Genomic DNA, 27123 nt, shown 5'->3' on the forward strand with positions numbered 1-27123 from the left:
CAGTTGCAAAGGATCGAACTTGGAGTGATCAGCGTGAAATGAAGAAAAAAATTGACCATACATCCAGACGACTGCTGAATCACCGTATGGCAGCTAAAGCTTTACGGCTAGGCTGGAGATTTCGACCCCAACACCGCTATCTAGCAAACTGTGTAACACACAGGTACCGAGGCACAAGCGCATTAATAGGGAGGCAATAACCAGGTTCCTAGCCCTTAAGACCGAAGTCTTATACGGTTACGCCACACACAGCTCGCTGTGACGTAGGGTAACAAATATTGAGGTCTATCTGGGCGTCTTTGGTCTCTTGGGAGTCCAAGACTGACCTATAGAAGTGACGCAACCGCCAAGCACGTGCGTATGGATGCCTTTGTGTACAAGGTTTACAAACACCAACTGAGGGTCGTAACAGTAATTAGTATTTCAAAATGGAAAAATATTCACGGAGCCCATTCCCCTAGACCCCCTATATTATTTACAAACCCTAAAAAAGTGGCGTAAAGAGTGCTCATATGGTAATGCGATTGGTGCTTCTGGAAGAACGTGCCTAAGGCAGAGCATCTCACTACAGTAGAATTTCAATGAAGTAATACGCTTTTTTAGCCATTTTTGTTCTGGGGAGTGCCTTTATTTTCGGTCGCCTTAACGGAAGAGGGTCACCATTCTTGCGCTTTAGATTGGGGGAGGGTAGGAATGTCTGAATCGGGAAAAAATTCAGCAGCACCCCCAGCAGCAGCACCCCCCTCCCGATGAATAATAACCCTAAAGAGTATTTTGCCGGTTTATGAAAATCACTTTAATTTGGAGAATATTCCTGCCCTATAAGAAAATGATTTGTTATTTTTGCCCTATTTATTTTCTGTATAAGTGTTTACACCACACCACAGTTTGACGATGTTAAATCGTGTACACATTCAAAACATTTATGGATCTACCCCTAATGCACTGCGTTTCAGAAATTATAACATGACGTCATACAGGAAGTAGCATTCAACCGGAAACTGAAACAATACCGGAAACCTTGTGATAGACTCGATTCCTGTCGTTTCTTTGAGGAGGCTGAAGCAAGTTACCGAAGCACTTGAGAAGTATGATTGCATTTGCTGTTCTCTGTGGCTGCTTTTGTCTCACAATTGCAGACGAATGCAAGCCTCCAAATGGCAATAGCGGTGACAAAGATTCTGTCGTTGTTATCGTACAGAAATGGGAGACAAGGACCTCGAACTTTCACGTAAGTACAACCGCGTAGACCTTCTATAGCGGTCTCAGGAAATGATAAGCTAATTGCAAATTTTGGTAAGAAGACTGCACAGGTATACTGAATAGGTTTTGAATCCTTGATTCTATCTATATTTCGAATACATTATGCCAGCACCATTGTTATACAATAAGCATTTTAAATCCGCATGCACGCAGGCTATTCAAAGTTGTATAACCAGGTTTTATGGTATACTTGTAAAATGTTATACAGAAAAATTGTTTCTATGAACCGCCATTATGTATTTCACCTCAAAATGGAGCAGTTACTTTTATGGACTGCAGTCAAATGATGTTAATAGCGTTGCGCAATGGTTGATATACAAAACTAATCAAGCATGGAAATATGGCATGCAATTCCTCTGTATCTAACGTATGCTGCCTTTTTAAGTTTATACTGTACACTCTTTTTTATAAGAACGTTCAGCCTTGAGATTTCACAATTGAACATGCTAAGAACATGCCGAGGCTCAGATAGCAGAAATAAATTTCTTTTTAGTCCTGATCCTTTTGTAAATGCAGAATCAAATTGTGCTCATAGTATTATTATTATTATTGCTTAATTGATCATATGTGTTATTCTCTTCCGAATAATTCATTGGGTATTATATCCATATTATACACTAAAATTTAAGAACATCGTTAAGAAGATATTCAGCCCTAGTCCTAAAAATAAGAACGGCCAGCCTTAACTGAAAATTATAAAAAAGACGAGTGTTAACTTCTATTATACCTAATTTATGCTGTACATCTAACTTATTCTAAATCTAACTTTATCTGCCACTGTCTTCAATTAATAGTCATGGTAGTACTTCAATCTTTAGAGAAGCTATTATATTACTATGGACCAGGAGAAGCTATTATATTACTATGGACCAGGAGAAGCTATTATATTACTATGGACCAGGAGAAGCTATTATATTACTATGGACCAGGAGAAGCTATTATATTACTATGGACCAGGAGAAGCTATTATATTACTATGGACCAGGATATTGCATACAGTTTGTTGACTGTTGCTCCATTTCTCTTTTTACAGACGTCAGCTCCCGTGATGCTCTCGTCCAATGCTTACACCGTGCACAAGAGCGACACAGTCAACCGTGTGGGCGAGGCGAACATGCGGTTCTATGGCCAGCAGCTGTGCGCGGCCGTCACTTTGGTAACCGAGCGTGTGAAGGATGACGGGACATCGACCACTTCAACTTCTTGCAACTCGCAATGCATTTCAATAGGCGGCCGGACAACACTTAAGCAATATGACGGCTCCGGGGGGAGAATACAATCCTCTGACCCCGTTTGCTGCTTCTGGGCACGTGACGTAGAGCTGCGAATTTATATTCCGCCACCCCCCACGACCCCCCCGCCCACGTATTCCTGCATCCAGTGCACGGGATGCGGGGATAAAGACGTCGAAGCCCGGACAGTCGATTGCCCCCCCGGTGATAAATGTTACACTTTAAAGCTACAGCGTGAAGCCAGCGCCGCGGCCACGGTGATCAAAGGGTGCTCACATATGCTTCGTTACTGGGGTTACCGACTCGACTGTGATTACGGTTGTAAGACTGACGTCAAGCTCGATAAGGATTATGGGAGAAGGTACCACAGCGTTTGCGCCTCCTGTTGCTATGGCGAAAAGTGTAATCAGAAGAGTGGAGCGCTCAAGGGGGCTGGGCCGAGAGGGCCTGGAACATGCTCAGACCTGGTTGCCATGGTGACATTAACGTATGCGATTAGTAGATGGTGTATATGATGAATGATAGATGAAGTACTGATGGAATATATGGAAGTCAGTTTTAAAAAGCTTAAAGAGTTCCGTAAATGATAGGTTGAAAATTTTTCACCGTTCTTACACTAAAATCATCCTTGACTATATTAAAAAAGGCTTGATTTAAAAAAGGCTTGATTTTATTCGCTGACTCAGGTGTTGTATGAGTTTTGTCAGCAAACAAGGAGAACGCCCTGCAAGAGATGGCATGTCTCTATTACCAAGAAACGACACGGAATATTCATATTCAATGCCCTGTGTAACTGTTTATCAGACATACATAGTTATTTTATCGTCGTCGGCGATGGATTACTAACTTGACTTGTCCAAAATACCCTAAACACTTTCTATCGGTTCATGGTTAGGTTAATTGGCTGGTCATTCTTCCCTTTCTATGGAATTTGGCAAGTTTTGCTGGCAACATCTGATAAGTAACTTGTAGCTTTGTGAACAGGAGTTCCTATTTGAATGTTATGTTTCGATTCGCTTGTTTTAGTAACTGATCTTGGGCATGAGAATTCCTCGAATCTTCTCGCTTGTATATTGCTTTAATAAATGTATTTTGGACGACTTAAGTCAGAACTGCAGGGTTCCCAAACCTGGCTTTGTCAACATAATAGTAGCGCGAACATTTTTGGCGCGGCGCCAGGCCCGTAGCCGGGATTTTGAGCGGGCTGGTTCGTTTTTCCATTTCAGCGGACCAAATTTCCCCCTCACCTCGCCTTATTACATTAGGCAATCAATACTTCAAATCAATTCAATATTGTATTTAAAATATTATTAATAGGGTGCTTTTTAACATATAGCGATAATAACAAAGATAATTATTCTAAAAAGATTTTCCTAGTCATTTGAAAGACATTTATTCGCACATATCCAGTCAAACGCTATAATTTTTTGTCTCACCTTCGGGCCGGGTGGGGGGGGGGGGTTCGTCCGAGCCCCCCCCTGGCTACGGGCCTAAGCGCTCCAGCCCTTTAATAATTTTAGAACTTAAAAGTGCTATTGAAACAGCCTGATGACCTCAAAATTGCTGCCTGGGCGCTATAATATGTCACTATTCTTCCATTTTATCGGACGCTCCTGCAGGGGCTTTTAGGGGTTGAGGGTCCCTGCACGATTTACGATTTTCAAAAATCGGAAATCACGTTTCACGATATACTGATAAACTGACGACAAGGATCTGTACTCGGAAATCACGATTCGCGATTTTTAAAAAGCATAGATCCCGATTAACGATTTTTAAAGAGCATAGATCACGATTTACGCTGATCAAATTACGTCATTCACAAATCACGGCGAAGGTAGCAATCACGGTTTTTAATTTGCCCTTTTCACGATTCACGTTAAGCAAACACGGCCGTTCACGGATCACGAAAATAAGCTTTACCTGTCATTATGCTCGTGAAAACCTCTGCAAATAGAACTCCTTTTTCACATCAACAACTAAAATGGCGCGAAATGTGTATTTCGGACTTCGCATGCGCGCAACATTTGACGTTATCAGGATCTTAGGACTTCTTTAGGGATATTAAACAATTTTCGTTACTTTTTGAAATTTGAAATAAGGTTTGTGGTCAAATATACGAAGTTTGAAAGAATAAAATCAGCGCATTTTAAAAAGTGCATATACAACAGAGTCAATGATGCACGTAAATTACACACGTCAATCATGCACGTGAATCACACACGTCAATGATGCACATAAATCACACACGTCAATGATGCACGTGAATCACGGACGTCAATGATGCACGTGAATCACGCACGTCAATGATGCACGTGAATCACACACATCAATGATGCACATAAATCACGCACGTCAATGATGCACGTGAATCACACACGTCAATGATGCACGTGAATCACACACGTCAATGATGCACATAAATCACACACGTCAATGATGCACGTGAATCACGGACGTCAATGATGCACGTGAATCACGCACGTCAATGATGCACGTGAATCACACACGTCAATGATGCACGTGAATCACACACGTCAATGATGCACGTGAATCACACACATCAATGATGCACATAAATCACGCACGTCAATGATGCACGTGAATCACGCACGTCAATGATGCACGTGAATCACACCTTTTAATGATGCACGTGAATCACACACGTCAATGATGCACGTGAATCACGCACGTCAATGATGCACGTGAATCACACACGTCAATGATGCACGTGAATCACGCACGTCAATGATGCACGTGAATCACACCTTTTAATGATGCACGTGAATCACGCACGTCAATGATGCACGTGGATCACACACGTCAATGATGCACGTGAATCACACACGTCAATGATGCACATAAATCACGCACGTGAATGATGCACGTGAATCACGCACGTCAATGATGCATGTGAATCACACACGTCAATGATGCACGTGAATCACGCACGTCAATGATGTACGTGAATCACGCACGTCAATGATGCACATAAATCACACACGTCAATGATGCACGTGAATCACACACGTCAATGATGCACGTGAATCACGCACGTCAATGATGCACGTGAATCACACACGTCAATGATGCACGTGAATAACACACGTCAATGATGCACGTGAATCACACACGTCAATGATGCACGTGAATCACACACGTCAATGATGCACGTGAATCACGCACGTCAATGATGCACGTGAATCACACCTTTGAATGATGCACTTGAATCACACACGTCAATGATGCACGTGAATCACACACGTCAATGATGCACGTGAATCATCTACGTAAATCTTTCACGTCGGTCACGCACATAAATTCATAACCATATATGGCCCCCGTATATCATAAATGATTCAACGCACCATCGCAGTAAGAGTGTCCACAGCAGTTGTTTTTCGAAATGCGTTCTTAACAACCGGATACGAGAATACACTTGTGGCGATCTTTCTGAGCGCCTGCAATGACTGCTGGGTCTCTGTAGGATCCTGCGGGCTCAAGTTACCTAATGGTCAGCTGTCTACCCCCACCGTACCATGCGTATCTTAATAGAGCGGTAAAGAAGAAAGTCAAAGTTGTGTTCTTCGCTCTTGTAAGGCTTTCTTCAAGTGTTCGCTTTAAATGAAATGCTGCTTATAGCCTTCAAATAATACAGAAGTAGCCACAGGATGCCAGTTATCCATGTCGCTGTTCATCCTCTACCGGGAACTATCGATGAACTCCATGAAAGGTTAGAATAATGCGAACAAATCTATTGAAATTTGATAATGAAAAAAAAAACTAACTTTTCCATGCTTTTTATTTCACACACGCAATATCTATAAAGGAGCAGCTACTGGTATTGTTGATTCCTTTGTTGTTTGTTTTAGGCTCAAGGAAATCGCCGAGTCTAAGGGCAAAACAGGACATTTCAGGTGAGACAGACGAGTCGTTCTAACATGCTTTCCACAACGTGTTTTTGTTACCGCCATCCTACGGCGATACGTTTCGTCTTAGTTCTCCTTTTTCCCGTACAACTTTACACCTGATCTTGTTGAATTCAGATTGTTTCTATGTTGATCCACATATATTGGTACGGGTTCTTTACTGCGCTTGGTCCCTGGATTACAAAATACTTTAGTTATATCTATTTTTTCCACACATCAAGATATATTAGGGTAACCTATGGTTGTCTGGTTTGTAGTTGTCTTGATAATTTCGGGCATTTGTTTATGGAGAGAGGTTTCAATTTGAGACACTACTGTTTGCCTTCGTTATTCTGTGGCAGTAAAACTGAGCAAAAGAAAATATTTGTATTCTTATTGTCTGGCCCCTAAAATACAGGAAAACCCTTATCTTCTATTAAAATCTATAGGGAATGCCTTGAAACCTTTTTAGAGACCCTATGCCAAGTTTAAACATTGTATGATTATCTGTGAGCAGTATTCAATACAAATGCATGTAAATGGCACAAGTTGATTGTTTCATCTTCATTGACATACAATAGCATTTAATATGGCTTGTGGATGATATGATGTTTGAACTTAACCTTAGTTGTCAAAGCTTTCTTAGGATCGTCACAGCTAGTCAACTTCTTTCAGAATTTAGACTTGTTAATTCCATATGGATTGAAACCTCCTGTAAAAAAAAAAACAGACAAACATACAGTAATCAAAACAAATAACGTTTGTTTTATACTACAAACTGCCTCAACGCTGGAATCCCCATTTTTCAGGAAGATCAAATAACAGCACATACTGTAAGCCTGATACACATTTGCTATTCATTAAACTATTAAATAGCCCCTCCCCCAAATAAGCCCCCCTACCTTCCCCAGTGTAAAATGACTATCATGCATTTAGTCCTAACAAAGCACAGGAGCTCATAGACTGGACAAGAAAGAGACAAATATTTTGTGGATGAAAGTTTATTGAACAAAGCTAGTTAAAGATGTAATAATGATACAGAGAAAAGAAACTCTTGTAGTAGTATAAAAAAGATATTTAATGAAAAAGAACATTCTTCGGCCTTGTGTGCGAAATTTGCCCTTTTAAATAAGCACCTCCTTTAAAAAAGCGCCTCCCTTGAATAAGCCCCTTACCTGAGAGTAGAAACATTTATTAAGCACTGAGGCACTCATTCAAATAGGGTGATGGCATTACTTACAGTACCTGTTTGTCACCTCTGTCAGCCTCTATTTTTTGTCGTCCCAGTAAAGTACAAGGAGTGGGAAAGCATTCCTCTCCATCAGTTGATTTACAGAAGTTTTTGGGATAATTAAAAAAAAATAATTTATGCACTTGGAGCCTACTAAATTCTGCCAGATAGCTCTCTTCATATATGAACTGTTTATCTATGTATCCGCAGCCCCACGGTGGTGCAGCTACTTAAAGATTGCACCATCAAACAAAGTGTCATCGGCCCCCAGCATGTGGCTTTCCTCTTAGAGGTATGAAATAGGGGACTTGCTATGGTATACCGGATGAGTTTGTTAGGAGTAGGGGACCTAATTAAGTACTATCTATTGAACCTTAGATAGTTAGTAGTGAAAAACGTGCTTGGTCACATGTCGATTGTGCATTGCACGTGCTTATTATCAGAATTATAAAAATTTATTTGTACTGTATTAAAAGTCAATTATTTAAAGCTAGTATGTAAGTGGATTTATACTAAAACAATTAGACTTCTCATTCTAGTTTTCTATGAGTTAAATAGCTACGTGCCTTGTTGACTATCTATTGACTGTTAGAAAACTTAAACTTGTAGTCTTATTGTTAATTAATATAAATCCACTATCACGAATCTCGCAATTTGATTGGCTCCCGTACTCACTATCTATTGAGCCATAGATAGTGAGTAGCGAAAAAGTGGCAAAATAAATTTTGCCTTACCCCTGGTGTGGTCAAAGCAATTCCAAATTCTATAAGCACTAAACACAAACACATTTTCAGTTTTCGTGTATTTCAGTACTTAAGACCCCTCCATTGGGCGCATCCCTTTGCTGACCTCATGTCCAGCTGTAATTAGTACACAGTACAGACTGAATTTGTTTTACCATTCTGCGTGTGGATTCGGCGTGGATTCTATGTGGATTTTGCGTGGATTCACAAGTCTCGATCTCCCGTTGATGGTGTAAATACCCACAAATCAATTAAACACAAGCGCAACTTTGGTGAACTTATGATACACTGAAATTTATGGGTTGCAGTTGGGTTTTTCGATTCCCCCAATAATAGAACGCCAAATACAGTTCATAATTTTAGTGGCGTGATGTTCTAAATTATCGAGTTTCTTCAAGTTCTTTTGAACTTTTCGAGCAAGTGTGAGATAACAGGTACTTTTTCTTTGAAGGTAGATGTTTTATATACTTCCTCACATACGTAGTCTAAGGAAAAATAAACCTACGACATTTAGTAACAAAGCATAGCTATTTTTCAAAACAGTGTAGTTGTAGCCGCAATTGCATGAAATACAAAGGAATTTTCACACATAAATCTTGGGAAACAGTCTTACATATTGTATCCCTCCAAACATATAGAAACTTAAGGGAAACACAAATCAGGGACAACTCCACAAATACATGTTTCCTAGATAAAGTTATAAATCTCCAGCGACTTGTTTGAAAATAAAAATTCTACCTGACTTCATGGTGCGCGCTGATCATTGCAACAAAGATCGAACGTAATGTCAACAGTAAACAAACTTCAAAACCAATTTTTGTTGTTGTAAAGCACTCAGTCTTTCTTCTAGATTTATTAGTAGCATGTGGAAATAACTCTTTGGGTTCTGAGCAGCATAGAAAGAGTTAGAACTCAGTTTTAAAGTGTGTTTAAGTAGTGTAAACAAGCACAAGTAGATCAACAATTAGCAAAACGTTCAATATTTTCATGAAACTTGGTTCTTGAAATGTGTGACAAATTCCATTGTCTTTGTGATCAGAATTTTTGTCAAATGCGCAGTCAATACTTTTTGCAGAGTTCTCAGATTAAACGAAAACAAAATAGATCGGTAGCATCTATCGATTATTATTCTACTATTTTAATGTACTGTGACATTTCTTTTGGTTCTAGTTTTCCAATGTTTTTATTGTTTGATCGAACCGATTCAAACTCTCAACGAAGCACAGCATTGCATTATTTGCTGGAGCATGTTACTTGTTGATTCTGAGTCATAAGTTATCAGAAGTCAGTGAAATATGAAGTTAATCGTAAGCTAAAAATCATCTACAGTCGTTTATTTACTTGCACTAGGTTTGGCAATGTTTTGGTCATTTGAGCACTTGACAGGGTTCTTGGCAAAATGTTGTTGTTTAGTCCGAACACAGATTACACTCTTCTTTGATAATATGTGCTTTTATGGGCAGCAAGTAAGACGATCTTTATATGTTAAAGTTAAGCGATAAAATAGCATTTGTTTAGTTCATTATTTCGGATCTTTTCCGAACTTTCGGTCAATGCTAGTTTTCTGTAAATATCTCCGAAATCTGTTGTTAGCGAGCTTTTACTTATCCAAGTAATCGAGCATTGCGTTGAGTTTCGTTATTCTACTTACTGGTCCCACTTCAATTACTATCCACACAATAAACTGCATAACAAAGAATAATTCCACGCAGTGAGTGGACTCCACTCACTGGTTTTCCACACAGTAAAAGTGCATGGATCACACTCAGAACCCACTCAGAATCCACTCCGAATCCAAGCTGGGAAATGTTAAAATACTTTCCGTCTGTACTGTAGCAGTGGTCATTAGTATATGATGATCCACTAGCATAAGACCCTCTCTTACCGATGGCCCCCTCCCCCCCCCCCCTCTGGATCTGAGTATTGACTAAAGACATTACTATGATTGTAAAAGAAACTAATAGAAAAAAACTTTAAATTATATGTTTGCTTTCATTTAAGGCGAAGAGTAATTATTTTACTGTGTGTCACACTATTTGTCACAAATGTTTTTCTAGGATGGACAGATCTGCCGCATACCTTTTATGCTAAATGCTGATAAGTTGGACTTGAGTATCAAGGATGTTCCACTGTAAGTTATCATTATACGGATTGCCCTCCAAATACGGAAAACGGATTGCCCTCCAAAAATCAATGTGCCATTGCAGCCAGTATTGGTTCATGGGACCAAATAAATAATTCCATACATTTAAAAATATATATTTACATTTATATTATTGAGTAGCAAAATACCTTTCCCCTAAAAGTAATTGAGTCTATTGATTCTACTGTATGGTAGCTTCCTTCTCTCCAGGTTATTGCTGGAGCTATTTCCAGGCTTCTTGCTACTGTTAGAAGATTAATTTTTTTGCTCTTTGTACTATTTGTTTTAGGGAGGAAGAACCCCCAAGTTCGTCTGCCCGTTCTGCTGCACATGTAGTGCTTCACTCAGGTGAATCACATACTTAAAAACCTCAAAGTGTAACAACCCATTTACAGTAGAAAACGCCTCAATTTTTATACAGCGTCAAAGTATGGCAACCAAGTTTTATACAGCCTCAAAGTGTAACAACCCATTTTAATACAGCAAAGTGCTACAAACCATTTGAATACAGCCTCAAAGTGTAACAACCCATTTTAATACAGCCCCAAAGTGCTACAAACCATTTTGATACAGTCAAAGTATGGCAATCAATTTTAATACAGCCTCAAAGAGTGTTTTTTGTGAATCTGAAACTGCTCAACCATTCTTATTTTGTTGTCTTTGGTCAGTTGGAGGCTCACGTGGTCAGAGTGATGGCTCCTGGGTGTTGTCGTCAGGGGAGGGGCTTAGTGGATTGACAGGCCATCCAATCAGGTCAGTCTACTGTAAACAGACACACGATAGTAGGAAGCTCTAATGATACACACCCTTATTAGCTGACACCTTCAGTTACAGGCACACTCATTAGCTGACACGTTCAGTTACAGGTACCCTCATTAGCTGACACCTTCAGTTACAGGTACACTCATTAGCTGACACCTTCAGTTACAGGTACACTCATTAGCTGACACCTTCAGTTACAGGCACTCTCATAAGCTGACACCTTCATTTACAGGCACTCTCATTAGCTGACACGTTCAGTTACAGGTACACTCATTAGCTGACACCTTCAGTTAAAGGCACTCTCATTAGCTGACACCTTCAGTTACAGGTACACTCATTAGCTGACACCTTCAGTTACAGGCACACTCATTAGCTGACACCTTCAGTTACAGGTACACTCATTAGCTGACACGTTCAGTTACAGGTACCCTCATTAGCTGACACGTTCAGTTACAGGCGCTCTCATTAGCTGACACCTTCAGTTACAGGTACACTCATTAGCTGACACCTTCAGTTACAGGCACACTCATTAGCTGACACCTTCAGTTACAGGTACACTCATTAGCTGACACCTTCAGTTACAGGTACACTCATTAGCTGACACCTTCAGTTACAGGCGCTCTCATTAGCTGACACCTTCAGTTACAGGCACACTCATTAGCTGACACCTTCAGGTACAGGTACACTCATTAGCTGACACCTTCAGTTACAGGCGCTCTCATTAGCTGACACCTTCAGTTACAGGCGCACTCATTAGCTGACACCTTCAGTTACAGGTACACTAATTAGCTGACACGTTCAGTTACAGGCACACTCATTAGCTGACACCTTCAGTTACACGCACACTCATTAGCTGACACCTTCAGTTACAGGCACACTCATTAGCTGACACCTTCAGTTACAGGTACACTCATTAGCTGACACCTTCAGTTACAGGTACACTCATTAGCTGACACCTTTAGTTACAGGCGCTCTCATTAGCTGACACCTTCAGTTACAGGCACACTCATTAGCTGACACCTTCAGTTACAGGTACACTCATTAGCTGACACCTTCAGTTACAGGCGCTCTCATTAGCTGACACCTTCAGTTACAGGCGCACTCATTAGCTGACACCTTCAGTTACAGGTACACTAATTAGCTGACACGTTCAGTTACAGGCACACTCATTAGCTGACACCTTCAGTTACAAGCACACTCATTAGCTGACACCTTCAGTTACAGGCACACTCATTAGCTGACACCTTCAGTTACAGGTACACTCATTAGCTGACACCTTCAGTTACAGGCGCTCTCATTAGCTGACACCTTCAGTTACAGGTACACTCATTAGCTGACACCTTCAGTTACAGGTACACTCATTAGCTGACACCTTCAGTTACAGGTACACTCATTAGCTGACACCTTCAGTTACAGGCACACTCATTAGCTGACACCTTCAGTTACAGGCACTCTAATTAGCTGACACCTTCAGTTACAGGCACACTCATTAGCTGACACCTTCAGTTACAGGCGCTCTCATTAGCTGACACCTTCAGTTACAGGTACACTCATTAGCTGACACCTTCAGTTACAGGTACACTCATTAGCTGACACCTTCAGTTACAGGCACACTCATTAGCTGACACCTTCAGTTACAGGCACACTCATTAGCTGACACCTTCAGTTACAGGTACACTCATTAGCTGACACCTTCAGTTACAGGTACACTCATTAGCTGACACCTTCAGTTACAGGTACACTCATTAGCTGACACCTTCAGTTACAGGTACACTCATTAGCTGACACCTTCAGTTACAGGCACTCTAATTAGCTGACACCTTCAGTTACAGGTACACTCATTAGCTGACACCTTCAGTTACAGGCACACTCATTAGCTGACACCTTCAGTTACAGGCACACTCATTAGCTGACACCTTCAGTTACAGGCACTCTCATTAGCTGACACCTTCAGTTACAGGTACACTAATTAGCTGACACGTTCAGTTACAGGTACACTCATTAGCTGACACCTTCAGTTACACGCACACTCATTAGCTGACACCTTCAGTTACAGGCACACTCATTAGCTGACACCTTCAGTTACAGGTACACTCATTAGCTGACACATTCAGTTACAGGCGCTCTCATTAGCTGACACCTTCAGTTACAGGTACACTCATTAGCTGACACCTTCAGTTACAGGCGCACTCATTAGCTGACACCTTCAGTTACAGGCACTCTCATTAGCTGACACCTTCAGTTACAGGTACACTCATTAGCTGACACCTTCAGTTACAGGTACACTCATTAGCTGACACCTTCAGTTACAGGTACACTCATTAGCTGACACCTTCAGTTACAGGTACACTCATTAGCTGACACCTTCAGTTACAGGCACTCTCATTAGCTGACACGTTCAGTTACAGGTACACTCATTAGCTGACACCTTCAGTTACAGGCGCACTCATTAGCTGACACCTTCAGTTACAGGCACTCTCATTACCTGACACCTTCAGTTACAGGCGCTCTCATTAGCTGACACCTTCAGTTACAGGCACTCTCATTACCTGACACCTTCAGTTACAGGTACACTCATTAGCTGACACCTTCAGTTACAGGTACACTCATTAGCTGACACCTTCAGTTACAGGTACACTCATTAGCTGACACCTTCAGTTACAGGTACACTCATTAGCTGACACCTTCAGTTACAGGCGCTCTCATTAGCTGACACCTTCAGTTACAGGTACACTCATTAGCTGACACCTTCAGTTACAGGCGCTCTCATTAGCTGACACCTTCAGTTACAGGTACACTCATTAGCTGACACGTTCAGTTACAGGCGCTCTCATTAGCTGACACCTTCAGTTACAGGCGCTCTCATTAGCTGACACCTTCAGTTACAGGTACACTCATTAACTGACACGTTCAGTTACTCGCACACTCATTAGCTGACACCTTCAGTTACAGGTACACTCATTAGCTGACACCTTCAGTTACAGGCACACTCATTAGCTGACACCTTCAGTTACAGGCACACTTATTAGCTGACACCTTCAGTTACAGGTACACTCATTAGCTGACACCTTCAGTTACAGGCGCTCTCATTAGCTGACACGTTCAGTTACAGGTACACTCATTAGCTGACACGTTCAGTTACAGGCACACTTATTAGCTGACACCTTAAGTTACAGGCACACTCATTAGCTGACACCTTCAGTTACAGGCACACTCATTAGCTGACACCTTCAGTTACAGGCACACTCATTAGCTGACACGTTCAGTTACAGGCACTCTCATTAGCTGACACCTTCAGTTACAGGCACACTCATTAGCTGACACCTTCAGTTACAGGCACACTCATTAGCTGACACGTTCAGTTACAGGTACACTCATTAGCTGACACCTTCAGTTACAGGCACACTCATTAGCTGACACCTTCAGTTACAGGTACACTCATTAGCTGACACCTTCAGTTACAGGCACACTCATTAGCTGACACGTTCAGTTACAGGCACTCTCATTAGCTGACACCTTCAGTTACAGGCACACTCATTAGCTGACACCTTCAGTTACAGGCACACTCATTAGCTGACACCTTCAGTTACAGGCACACTTATTAGCTGACACCTTCAGTTACAGGCACTCTCATTAGCTGAAACGTTCAGTTACAGGTACACTCATTAGCTGACATCTTCAGTTACAGTTACACTCATTAGCTGACACCTTCAGTTACAGGCACACTCATTAGCTGAAACGTTCAGTTACAGGCACTCTCATTAGCTGACACCTTCAGTTGCAGGCACACTTATTAGCTGACACGTTCAGTTACACGCACACTCATTATCTGACACGTTCAGTTACAGGCACACTCATTAGCTGACACCTTCAGTTACAGGTACACTCATTAGCTGACACCTTCAGTTACAGGTACACTCATTAGCTGACACCTTTAGTTACAGGTACACTCATTAGCTGACACGTTCAGTTACAGGCACACTCATTAGCTGACACCTTCAGTTACAGGTACACTCATTAGCTGACACGTTCAGTTACAGGTACACTCATTAGCTGACACCTTCAGTTACAGGTACACTCATTAGCTGACACGTTCAGTTACAGGCACACTCATTAGCTGACACCTTCAGTTACAGGTACATTCATTAGCTGACACGTTCAGTTACAGGCACACTCATTAGCTGACACCTTCAGTTACAGGCGCTCTCATTAGCTGACACGTTCAGTTACAGGCACTCTCATTAGCTGACACCTTCAGTTACAGGCACTCATTAGCTGACACCTTCAGTTACAGGTACTCTCATTAGCTGACACCTTCAGTTACAGGCACACTCATTAGCTGACACCTTCAGTTACAGGTACACTCATTAGCTGACACCTTCAGTTACAGGTACACTCATTAGCTGACACGTTCAGTTACAGGTACACTCATTAGCTGACACGTTCAGTTACAGGTACACTCATTAGCTGACACGTTCAGTTACAGGCACACTCATTAGCTGACACGTTCAGTTACAGGCACTCATTAGCTGACACCTTCAGTTACAGGCACACTCATTAGCTGACACGTTCAGTTACAGGCACACTCATTAGCTGACACGTTCAGTTACAGGTACACTCATTAGCTGACACCTTCAGTTACAGGTACACTCATTAGCTGACACCTTCAGTTACAGGTACACTCATTAGCTGACACCTTCAGTTACAGGTACTCTCATTAGCTGACACCTTCAGTTACAGGTACTCTCATTAGCTGACACCTTCAGTTACAGGTGCACTCATTAGCTGACACGTTCAGTTACAGGCGCTCTCATTAGCTGACACCTTCAGTTACAGGCACTCATTAGCTGACACCTTCAGTTACAGGTACACTCATTAGCTGACACCTTCAGTTACAGGCACTCTCATTAGCTGACACCTTCAGTTACAGGCACACTCATTAGCTGACACCTTCAGTTACAGGTGCACTCATTAGCTGACACCTTCAGTTACAGGCACACTCATTAGCTGACACCTTCAGTTACAGGCACAATCATTAGCTGACACCTTCAGTTACAGGCACACTCATTAGCTGACACCTTCAGTTACAGGCACACTCATTAGCTGACACCTTCAGTTACAGGCGCACTCATTAGCTGACACCTTCAGTTACAGGTGCACTCATTAGCTGACACCTTCAGTTACAGGCACACTCATTAGCTGACACCTTCAGTTACAGGCACACTCATTAGCTGACACCTTCAGTTACAGGCACACTCATTAGCTGACACCTTCAGTTACAGGCACACTCATTAGCTGACACCTTCAGTTACAGGCACACTCATTAGCTGACACCTTCAGTTACAGGCACACTCATTAGCTGACACGTTCAGTTACAGGTGCACTCATTAGCTGACACCTTCAGTTACAGGCACTCTCATTAGCTGACACCTTCAGTTACAGGCACTCTAATTAGCTGACACCTTCAGTTACAGGCACACTCATTAGCTGACACCTTCAGTTACAGGCGCTCTCATTAGCTGACACCTTCAGTTACAGGTACACTCATTAGCTGACACCTTCAGTTACAGGTACACTCATTAGCTGACACCTTCAGTTACAGGCACACTCATTAGCTGACACCTTCAGTTACAGGCACACTCATTAGCTGACACCTTCAGTTACAGGTACACTCATTAGCTGACACCTTCAGTTACAGGTACACTCATTAGCTGACACCTTCAGTTACAGGTACACTCATTAGCTGACACCTTCAGTTACAGGTACACTCATTAGCTGACACCTTCAGTTACAGGCACTCTAATTAGCTGACACCTTCAGTTACAGGTACACTCATTAGCTGACACCTTCAGTTACAGGCACACTCATTAGCTGACACCTTCAGTTACAGGCACACTCATTAGCTGACACCTTCAGTTACAGGCACTCTCATTAGCTGACACCTTCAGTTACAGGTACACTAATTAGCTGACACGTTCAGTTACAGGTACACTCATTAGCTGACACCTTCAGTTACACGCACACTCATTAGCTGACACCTTCAGTTACAGGCACACTCATTAGCTGACACCTTCAGTTACAGGTACACTCATTAGCTGACACATTCAGTTACAGGCGCTCTCATTAGCTGACACCTTCAGTTACAGGTACACTCATTAGCTGACACCTTCAGTTACAGGCGCACTCATTAGCTGACACCTTCAGTTACAGGCACTCTCATTAGCTGACACCTTCAGTTACAGGTACACTCATTAGCTGACACCTTCAGTTACAGGTACACTCATTAGCTGACACCTTCAGTTACAGGTACACTCATTAGCTGACACCTTCAGTTACAGGTACACTCATTAGCTGACACCTTCAGTTACAGGCACTCTCATTAGCTGACACGTTCAGTTACAGGTACACTCATTAGCTGACACCTTCAGTTACAGGCGCACTCATTAGCTGACACCTTCAGTTACAGGCACTCTCATTACCTGACACCTTCAGTTACAGGCGCTCTCATTAGCTGACACCTTCAGTTACAGGCACTCTCATTACCTGACACCTTCAGTTACAGGTACACTCATTAGCTGACACCTTCAGTTACAGGTACACTCATTAGCTGACACCTTCAGTTACAGGTACACTCATTAGCTGACACCTTCAGTTACAGGTACACTCATTAGCTGACACCTTCAGTTACAGGCGCTCTCATTAGCTGACACCTTCAGTTACAGGTACACTCATTAGCTGACACCTTCAGTTACAGGCGCTCTCATTAGCTGACACCTTCAGTTACAGGTACACTCATTAGCTGACACGTTCAGTTACAGGCGCTCTCATTAGCTGACACCTTCAGTTACAGGCGCTCTCATTAGCTGACACCTTCAGTTACAGGTACACTCATTAACTGACACGTTCAGTTACACGCACACTCATTAGCTGACACCTTCAGTTACAGGTACACTCATTAGCTGACACCTTCAGTTACAGGCACACTCATTAGCTGACACCTTCAGTTACAGGCACACTTATTAGCTGACACCTTCAGTTACAGGTACACTCATTAGCTGACACCTTCAGTTACAGGCGCTCTCATTAGCTGACACGTTCAGTTACAGGTACACTCATTAGCTGACACGTTCAGTTACAGGCACACTTATTAGCTGACACCTTAAGTTACAGGCACACTCATTAGCTGACACCTTCAGTTACAGGCACACTCATTAGCTGACACCTTCAGTTACAGGCACACTCATTAGCTGACACGTTCAGTTACAGGCACTCTCATTAGCTGACACCTTCAGTTACAGGCACACTCATTAGCTGACACCTTCAGTTACAGGCACACTCATTAGCTGACACGTTCAGTTACAGGTACACTCATTAGCTGACACCTTCAGTTACAGGCACACTCATTAGCTGACACCTTCAGTTACAGGTACACTCATTAGCTGACACCTTCAGTTACAGGCACACTCATTAGCTGACACGTTCAGTTACAGGCACTCTCATTAGCTGACACCTTCAGTTACAGGCACACTCATTAGCTGACACCTTCAGTTACAGGCACACTCATTAGCTGACACCTTCAGTTACAGGCACACTTATTAGCTGACACCTTCAGTTACAGGCACTCTCATTAGCTGAAACGTTCAGTTACAGGTACACTCATTAGCTGACATCTTCAGTTACAGTTACACTCATTAGCTGACACCTTCAGTTACAGGCACACTCATTAGCTGAAACGTTCAGTTACAGGCACTCTCATTAGCTGACACCTTCAGTTGCAGGCACACTTATTAGCTGACACGTTCAGTTACACGCACACTCATTATCTGACACGTTCAGTTACAGGCACACTCATTAGCTGACACCTTCAGTTACAGGTACACTCATTAGCTGACACCTTCAGTTACAGGTACACTCATTAGCTGACACCTTTAGTTACAGGTACACTCATTAGCTGACACGTTCAGTTACAGGCACACTCATTAGCTGACACCTTCAGTTACAGGTACACTCATTAGCTGACACGTTCAGTTACAGGTACACTCATTAGCTGACACCTTCAGTTACAGGTACACTCATTAGCTGACACGTTCAGTTACAGGCACACTCATTAGCTGACACCTTCAGTTACAGGTACATTCATTAGCTGACACGTTCAGTTACAGGCACACTCATTAGCTGACACCTTCAGTTACAGGCGCTCTCATTAGCTGACACGTTCAGTTACAGGCACTCTCATTAGCTGACACCTTCAGTTACAGGCACTCATTAGCTGACACCTTCAGTTACAGGTACTCTCATTAGCTGACACCTTCAGTTACAGGCACACTCATTAGCTGACACCTTCAGTTACAGGTACACTCATTAGCTGACACCTTCAGTTACAGGTACACTCATTAGCTGACACGTTCAGTTACAGGTACACTCATTAGCTGACACGTTCAGTTACAGGTACACTCATTAGCTGACACGTTCAGTTACAGGCACACTCATTAGCTGACACGTTCAGTTACAGGCACTCATTAGCTGACACCTTCAGTTACAGGCACACTCATTAGCTGACACGTTCAGTTACAGGCACACTCATTAGCTGACACGTTCAGTTACAGGTACACTCATTAGCTGACACCTTCAGTTACAGGTACACTCATTAGCTGACACCTTCAGTTACAGGTACACTCATTAGCTGACACCTTCAGTTACAGGTACTCTCATTAGCTGACACCTTCAGTTACAGGTACTCTCATTAGCTGACACCTTCAGTTACAGGTGCACTCATTAGCTGACACGTTCAGTTACAGGCGCTCTCATTAGCTGACACCTTCAGTTACAGGCACTCATTAGCTGACACCTTCAGTTACAGGTACACTCATTAGCTGACACCTTCAGTTACAGGCACTCTCATTAGCTGACACCTTCAGTTACAGGCACACTCATTAGCTGACACCTTCAGTTACAGGTGCACTCATTAGCTGACACCTTCAGTTACAGGCACACTCATTAGCTGACACCTTCAGTTACAGGCACAATCATTAGCTGACACCTTCAGTTACAGGCACACTCATTAGCTGACACCTTCAGTTACAGGCACACTCATTAGCTGACACCTTCAGTTACAGGCACACTCATTAGCTGACACCTTCAGTTACAGGTGCACTCATTAGCTGACACCTTCAGTTACAGGCACACTCATTAGCTGACACCTTCAGTTACAGGCACACTCATTAGCTGACACCTTCAGTTACAGGCACACTCATTAGCTGACACCTTCAGTTACAGGCACACTCATTAGCTGACACCTTCAGTTACAGGCACACTCATTAGCTGACACCTTCAGTTACAGGCACACTCATTAGCTGACACGTTCAGTTACAGGTGCACTCATTAGCTGACACCTTCAGTTACAGGCACTCTCATTAGCTGACACCTTCAGTTACAGGCACTCTCATTAGCTGACACCTTCAGTTACAGGTGCACTCATTAGCTGACACCTTCAGTTACAGGCACACTCATTAGCTGACACCTTCAGTTACAGGCACACTCATTAGCTGACACCTTCAGTTACAGGTACACTCATTAGCTGACACCTTCAGTTACAGGCACACTCATTAGCTGACACCTTCAGTTACAGGTACACTCATTAGCTGACACCTTCAGTTACAGGTACACTCATTAGCTGACACCTTCAGTTACAGGTACTCTCATTAGCTGACACCTTCAGTTACAGGCACTCTCATTAGCTGACACCTTCAGTTACACGCACACTCATTATCTGACACCTTCAGTTACAGGTACACTCATTAGCTGACACCTTCAGTTACAGGTACACTCATTAGCTGACACGTTCAGTTACAGGCACACTCATTAGCTGACACCTTCAGTTACAGGCACACTCATTAGCTGACGCCTTCAGTTACAGGTACACTCATTAGCTGACACCTTCAGTTACAGGCACACTCATTAGCTGACACCTTCAGTTACAGGCACTCTCATTAGCTGACACGTTCAGTTACAGGCACACTCATTAGCTGACACGTTCAGTTACAGGCACACTCATTAGCTGACACCTTCAGTTACAGGCGCTCTCATTAGCTGACACCTTCAGTTACAGGCACACTCATTAGCTGACACCTTCAGTTACAGGTACACTCATTAGCTGACACGTTCAGTTACAGGCACACTCATTAGCTGACACGTTCAGTTACAGGTACACTTATTAGCTGACACCTTCAGTTACAGGCACACTCATTAGCTGACACGTTCAGTTACAGGCACACTCATTAGCTGACACGTTCAGTTACAGGTACATTCATTAGCTGACACCTTCAGTTACAGGCACACTCATTAGCTGACACGTTCAGTTACAGGCACACTCATTAGCTGACACGTTCAGTTACAGGTACACTTATTAGCTGACACCTTCAGTTACAGGCACACTCATTAGCTGACACGTTCAGTTACAGGTACACTCATTAGCTGACACGTTCAGTTACAGGCACACTTATTAGCTGACACCTTCAGTTACAGGCACACTCATTAGCTGACACGTTCAGTTACAGGTACACTCATTAGCTGACACCTTCAGTTACAGGTACACTCATTAGCTGACACCTTCAGTTACACTCATTAGCTGACACCTTCAGTTACAGGTACACTCATTAGCTGACACCTTCAGTTACAGGCGCTCTCATTAGCTGACACCTTCAGTTACAGGCACACTTATTAGCTGACACCTTCAGTTACAGGCACACTCATTAGCTGACACCTTCAGTTACAGGCACACTCATTAGCTGACACGTTCAGTTACAGGCACTCTCATTAGCTGACACGTTCAGTTACAGGTACACTCATTAGCTGACACGTTCAGTTACAGGCACACTCATTAGCTGACACGTTCAGTTACAGGCACACTCATTAGCTGACACCTTCAGTTACAGGCACACTCATTAGCTGACACCTTCAGTTACAGGCACACTTATTAGCTGACACGTTCAGTTACAGGCGCTCTCATTAGCTGACACCTTCAGTTACAGGCACACTTATTAGCTGACACGTTCAGTTACAGGTACTCTCATTAGCTGACACGTTCAGTTACAGGTACACTCATTAGCTGACAAGTTCAGTTACAGGTACACTCATTAGCTGACACCTTCAGTTACAGGCGCTCTCATTAGCTGACACCTTCAGTTACAGGCGCTCTCATTAGCTGACACCTTCAGTTACAGGCACACTCATTAGCTGACACGTTCAGTTACAGGCACACTTATTAGCTGACACGTTCAGTTACAGGCACACTCATTAGCTGACACCTTCAGTTACAGGCACACTCATTAGCTGACACCTTCAGTTACAGGTACACTTATTAGCTGACACGTTCAGTTACAGGCACATTCATTAGCTGACACCTTCAGTTACAGGCACACTCATTAGCTGACACCTTCAGTTACAGGTACACTCATTAGCTGACACCTTCAGTTACAGGCACACTCATTAGCTGACACCTTCAGTTACAGGCACACTCATTAGCTGACACCTTCAGTTACAGGTACACTCATTAGCTGACACCTTCAGTTACAGGTACACTCATTAGCTGACACCTTCAGTTACAGGCGCTCTCATTAGCTGACACGTTCAGTTACAGGTACACTCATTAGCTGACACCTTCAGTTACAGGCACTCTCATTAGCTGACACCTTCAGTTACAGGTACACTCATTAGCTGACACCTTCAGTTACAGGTACACTCATTAGCTGACACCTTCAGTTACAGGCGCTCTCATTAGCTGACACGTTCAGTTACAGGTACACTCATTAGCTGACACCTTCAGTTACAGGCACTCTCATTAGCTGACACCTTCAGTTACAGGTACACTCATTAGCTGACACCTTCAGTTACAGGTACACTCATTAGCTGACAAGTTCAGTTACACGCACACTCATTAGCTGACACGTTCAGTTACAAGTACACTCATTAGCTGACAAGTTCAGTTACACGCACACTCATTAGCTGACACGTTCAGTTACACGCACACTCATTAGCTGACACGTTCAGTTACACGCACACTCATTAGCTGACACCTTCAGTTACAGGTACACTCATTAGCTGACACCTTCAGTTACAGGTACACTCATTAGCTGACACCTTCAGTTACAGGTACACTCATTAGCTGACACCTTCAGTTACAGGCACACTCATTAGCTGACACATTCAGTTACAGGCACACTCATTAGCTGACACCTTCAGTTACAGGTACACTCATTAGCTGACAAGTTCAGTTACACGCACACTCATTATCTGACACCTTCAGTTACAGGCACACTCATTAGCTGACACCTTCAGTTACAGGTACACTCATTAGCTGACACGTTCAGTTACAGGCACACTTATTAGCTGACACGTTCAGTTACAGGCGCACTCATTAGCTGACACCTTCAGTTACAGGTACACTCATTAGCTGACACCTTCAGTTACAGGCACACTCATTAGCTGACACGTTCAGTTACAGGTACTCTCATTAGCTGACACGTTCAGTTACAGGTACTCTCATTAGCTGACACGTTCAGTTACAGGTACACTCATTAGCTGACACCTTCAGTTACAGGCACACTCATTAGCTGACACCTTCAGTTACAGGCACACTTATTAGCTGACACATTAGCTGACACCTTCAGTTACAGGTACACTCATTAGCTGACACCTTCAGTTACAGGCATACTCATTAGCTGACACGTTCAGTTACAGGTACTCTCATTAGCTGACACGTTCAGTTACAGGCGCTCTCATTAGCTGACACCTTCAGTTACAGGCACACTCATTAGCTGACACCTTCAGTTACAGGCACACTCATTAGCTGACACCTTCAGTTACAGGCACACTTATTAGCTGACACCTTCAGTTACAGGTACACTCATTAGCTGACACCTTCAGTTACAGGTACACTCATTAGCTGACACCTTCAGTTACAGGCATACTCATTAGCTGACACGTTCAGTTACAGGTACACTCATTAGCTGACACGTTCAGTTACACGCCCACTCATTAGCTGACACGTTCAGTTACAGGTACACTCATTAGCTGACAAGTTCAGTTACACGCACACTCATTAGCTGACACGTTCAGTTACACGCACACTCATTAGCTGACACGTTCAGTTACACGCACACTCATTAGCTGACACCTTCAGTTACAGGTACACTCATTAGCTGACACCTTCAGTTACAGGTACACTCATTAGCTGACACCTTCAGTTACAGGTACACTCATTAGCTGACACCTTCAGTTACAGGCACACTCATTAGCTGACACCTTCAGTTACAGGCACACTCATTAGCTGACACCTTCAGTTACAGGCACACTTATTAGCTGACACCTTCAGTTACAGGTACACTCATTAGCTGACACGTTCAGTTACACGCCCACTCATTAGCTGACACCTTCAGTTACAGGCACACTCATTAGCTGACACCTTCAGTTACAGGTACACTCATTAGCTGACACCTTCAGTTACAGGTACACTCATTAGCTGACACCTTCAGTTACAGGCACACTCATTAGCTGACACCTTCAGTTACACGCACACTCATTAGCTGACACCTTCAGTTACAGGTACACTCATTAGCTGACACCTTCAGTTACAGGCACACTCATTAGCTGACACGTTCAGTTACAGGCACACTCATTAGCTGACACCTTCAGTTACAGGCACACTCATTAGATGACACCTTCAGTTACAGGTACACTCATTAGCTGACACCTTCAATTACAGGCACACTTATTAGCTGACACCTTCAGTTACAGGCACACTTATTAGCTGACACGTTCAGTTACAGGCACACTCATTAGCTGACACCTTCAGTTACAGGTACACTCATTAGCTGACACCTTCAGTTACAGGCACACTCATTAGCTGACACCTTCAGTTACAGGCACACTCATTAGCTGACACCTTCAGTTACAGGTACACTCATTAGCTGACACCTTCAGTTACAGGCACACTCATTAGCTGACACCTTCAGTTACAGGTACTCTCATTAGCTGACACCTTCAGTTACAGGTACACTCATTAGCTGACACCTTCAGTTACAGGTACACTCATTAGCTGACACCTTCAGTTACAGGCACACTCATTAGCTGACACCTTCAGTTACAGGTACACTCATTAGCTGACACCTTCAGTTACAGGTACACTCATTAGCTGACACCTTCAGTTACAGGCACACTCATTAGCTGACACGTTCAGTTACAGGTACACTCATTAGCTGACACCTTCAGTTACAGGTACACTCATTAGCTGACACATTCAGTTACAGGCACACTCATTAGCTGACACCTTCAGTTACAGGTACACTCATTAGCTGACACCTTCAGTTACAGGTACACTCATTAGCTGACACCTTCAGTTACAGGTACACTCATTAGCTGACACCTTCAGTTACAGGTACACTCATTAGCTGACACCTTCAGTTACAGGTACACTCATTAGCTGACACATTCAGTTACAGGCACACTCATTAGCTGACACCTTCAGTTACAGGTACACTCATTAGCTGACACATTCAGTTACAGGCACACTCATTAGCTGACACCTTCAGTTACAGGTACACTCATTAGCTGACACATTCAGTTACAGGCACACTCATTAGCTGACACGTTCAGTTACAGGTACACTCATTAGCTGACACCTTCAGTTACAGGTACACTCATTAGCTGACACCTTCAGTTACAGGTACACTCATTAGCTGACACGTTCAGTTACAGGCACACTTATTAGCTGACACCTTCAATTACAGGCACACTCATTAGCTGACACGTTCAGTTACAGGCACACTCATTAGCTGACACCTTCAGTTACAGGTACACTCATTAGCTGACACCTTCAGTTACAGGTACACTCATTAGCTGACACCTTCAGTTACAGGTACACTCATTAGCTGACACCTTCAGTTACAGGCGCTCTCATTAGCTGACACCTTCAGTTACAGGCACACTTATTAGCTGACACCTTCAGTTACAGGCACACTTATTAGCTGACACCTTCAGTTACAGGTACACTCATTAGCTGACACCTTCAGTTACAGGTACACTCATTAGCTGACACCTTCAGTTACAGGCATACTCATTAGCTGACACGTTCAGTTACAGGTACACTCATTAGCTGACACGTTCAGTTACACGCCCACTCATTAGCTGACACGTTCAGTTACAGGTACACTCATTAGCTGACACGTTCAGTTACACGCCCACTCATTAGCTGACACGTTCAGTTACAGGTACACTCATTAGCTGACACGTTCAGTTACACGCACACTCATTAGCTGACACGTTCAGTTACACGCACACTCATTAGCTTACACGTTCAGTTACAGGTACACTCATTAGCTGACACCTTCAGTTACAGGTACACTCATTAGCTGACACCTTCAGTTACAGGTACACTCATTATCTGACACCTTCATTTACAGGCACACTCATTAGCTGACAGCTCTGATGTCTGACATAAAAGATGGACCAATGTTCTTGTCTCATGTCAGAGTTCTTTATATGTCCTGCTTTTTCTCAGAAGACTAATGGAACATCATCAAAACCACTCTTATTTGAAGGGTGTTGATGCAATGTTGATATAATGATATAGCAAGGGACCAAAACATTACATCATTATGATCAAGAAAATTGTCAACCCTTGAATATTTTTTGGCATAGTTTTACTTCTGGCTTGAGAATATTGTTATATAAAAAAATTATGTGCTGTTTTGCCAAACAAGTGTCTGTGGCTGCAATCTTCGTAGTCAAATCATGCTCTTTCATTTACTTAATTACATACCGTATTTACTCTCAGGGAGGCACTTAG

The 27123-nt window shown here is 42.9% G+C and overlaps 2 protein-coding genes across 3 annotated transcripts in view; both read left to right on the plus strand.

The window, feature by feature from the left end:
- The first annotated feature begins 963 nt into the window (after positions 1 to 963).
- LOC5505783 lies at positions 964 to 3595 on the plus strand. The gene is made up of 2 exons (XM_001626466.3): positions 964 to 1231; positions 2297 to 3595. The coding sequence occupies exons 1-2, from the start codon at positions 1091 to 1093 to the stop codon at positions 3008 to 3010; spliced, it is 855 nt and encodes a 284-aa protein (XP_001626516.1). The 5' UTR covers positions 964 to 1090; the 3' UTR covers positions 3011 to 3595.
- A 2408-nt stretch (positions 3596 to 6003) lies between these two features.
- LOC116613544 (E3 ubiquitin-protein ligase UBR5-like) overlaps positions 6004 to 27123 on the plus strand; it is a 58332-nt gene continuing 37212 nt past the window's right edge. For both annotated transcript variants that reach the window (XM_032374104.2, XM_048734309.1), the window contains exons 1-6: positions 6004 to 6225; positions 6365 to 6409; positions 7842 to 7923; positions 10432 to 10505; positions 10807 to 10865; positions 11186 to 11270. In XM_032374104.2, the coding sequence (XP_032229995.2) occupies positions 6164 to 6225; positions 6365 to 6409; positions 7842 to 7923; positions 10432 to 10505; positions 10807 to 10865; positions 11186 to 11270 (407 nt within the window). In that variant the 5' untranslated portion in view covers positions 6004 to 6163. The remainder of the gene's footprint in view (positions 6226 to 6364; positions 6410 to 7841; positions 7924 to 10431; positions 10506 to 10806; positions 10866 to 11185; positions 11271 to 27123) is intronic.

This window comes from Nematostella vectensis, chromosome 11 (genome assembly GCF_932526225.1).
Source record: "Nematostella vectensis chromosome 11, jaNemVect1.1, whole genome shotgun sequence".
In the NCBI taxonomy this organism is placed as follows: Eukaryota; Metazoa; Cnidaria; class Anthozoa; order Actiniaria; family Edwardsiidae; genus Nematostella; species Nematostella vectensis.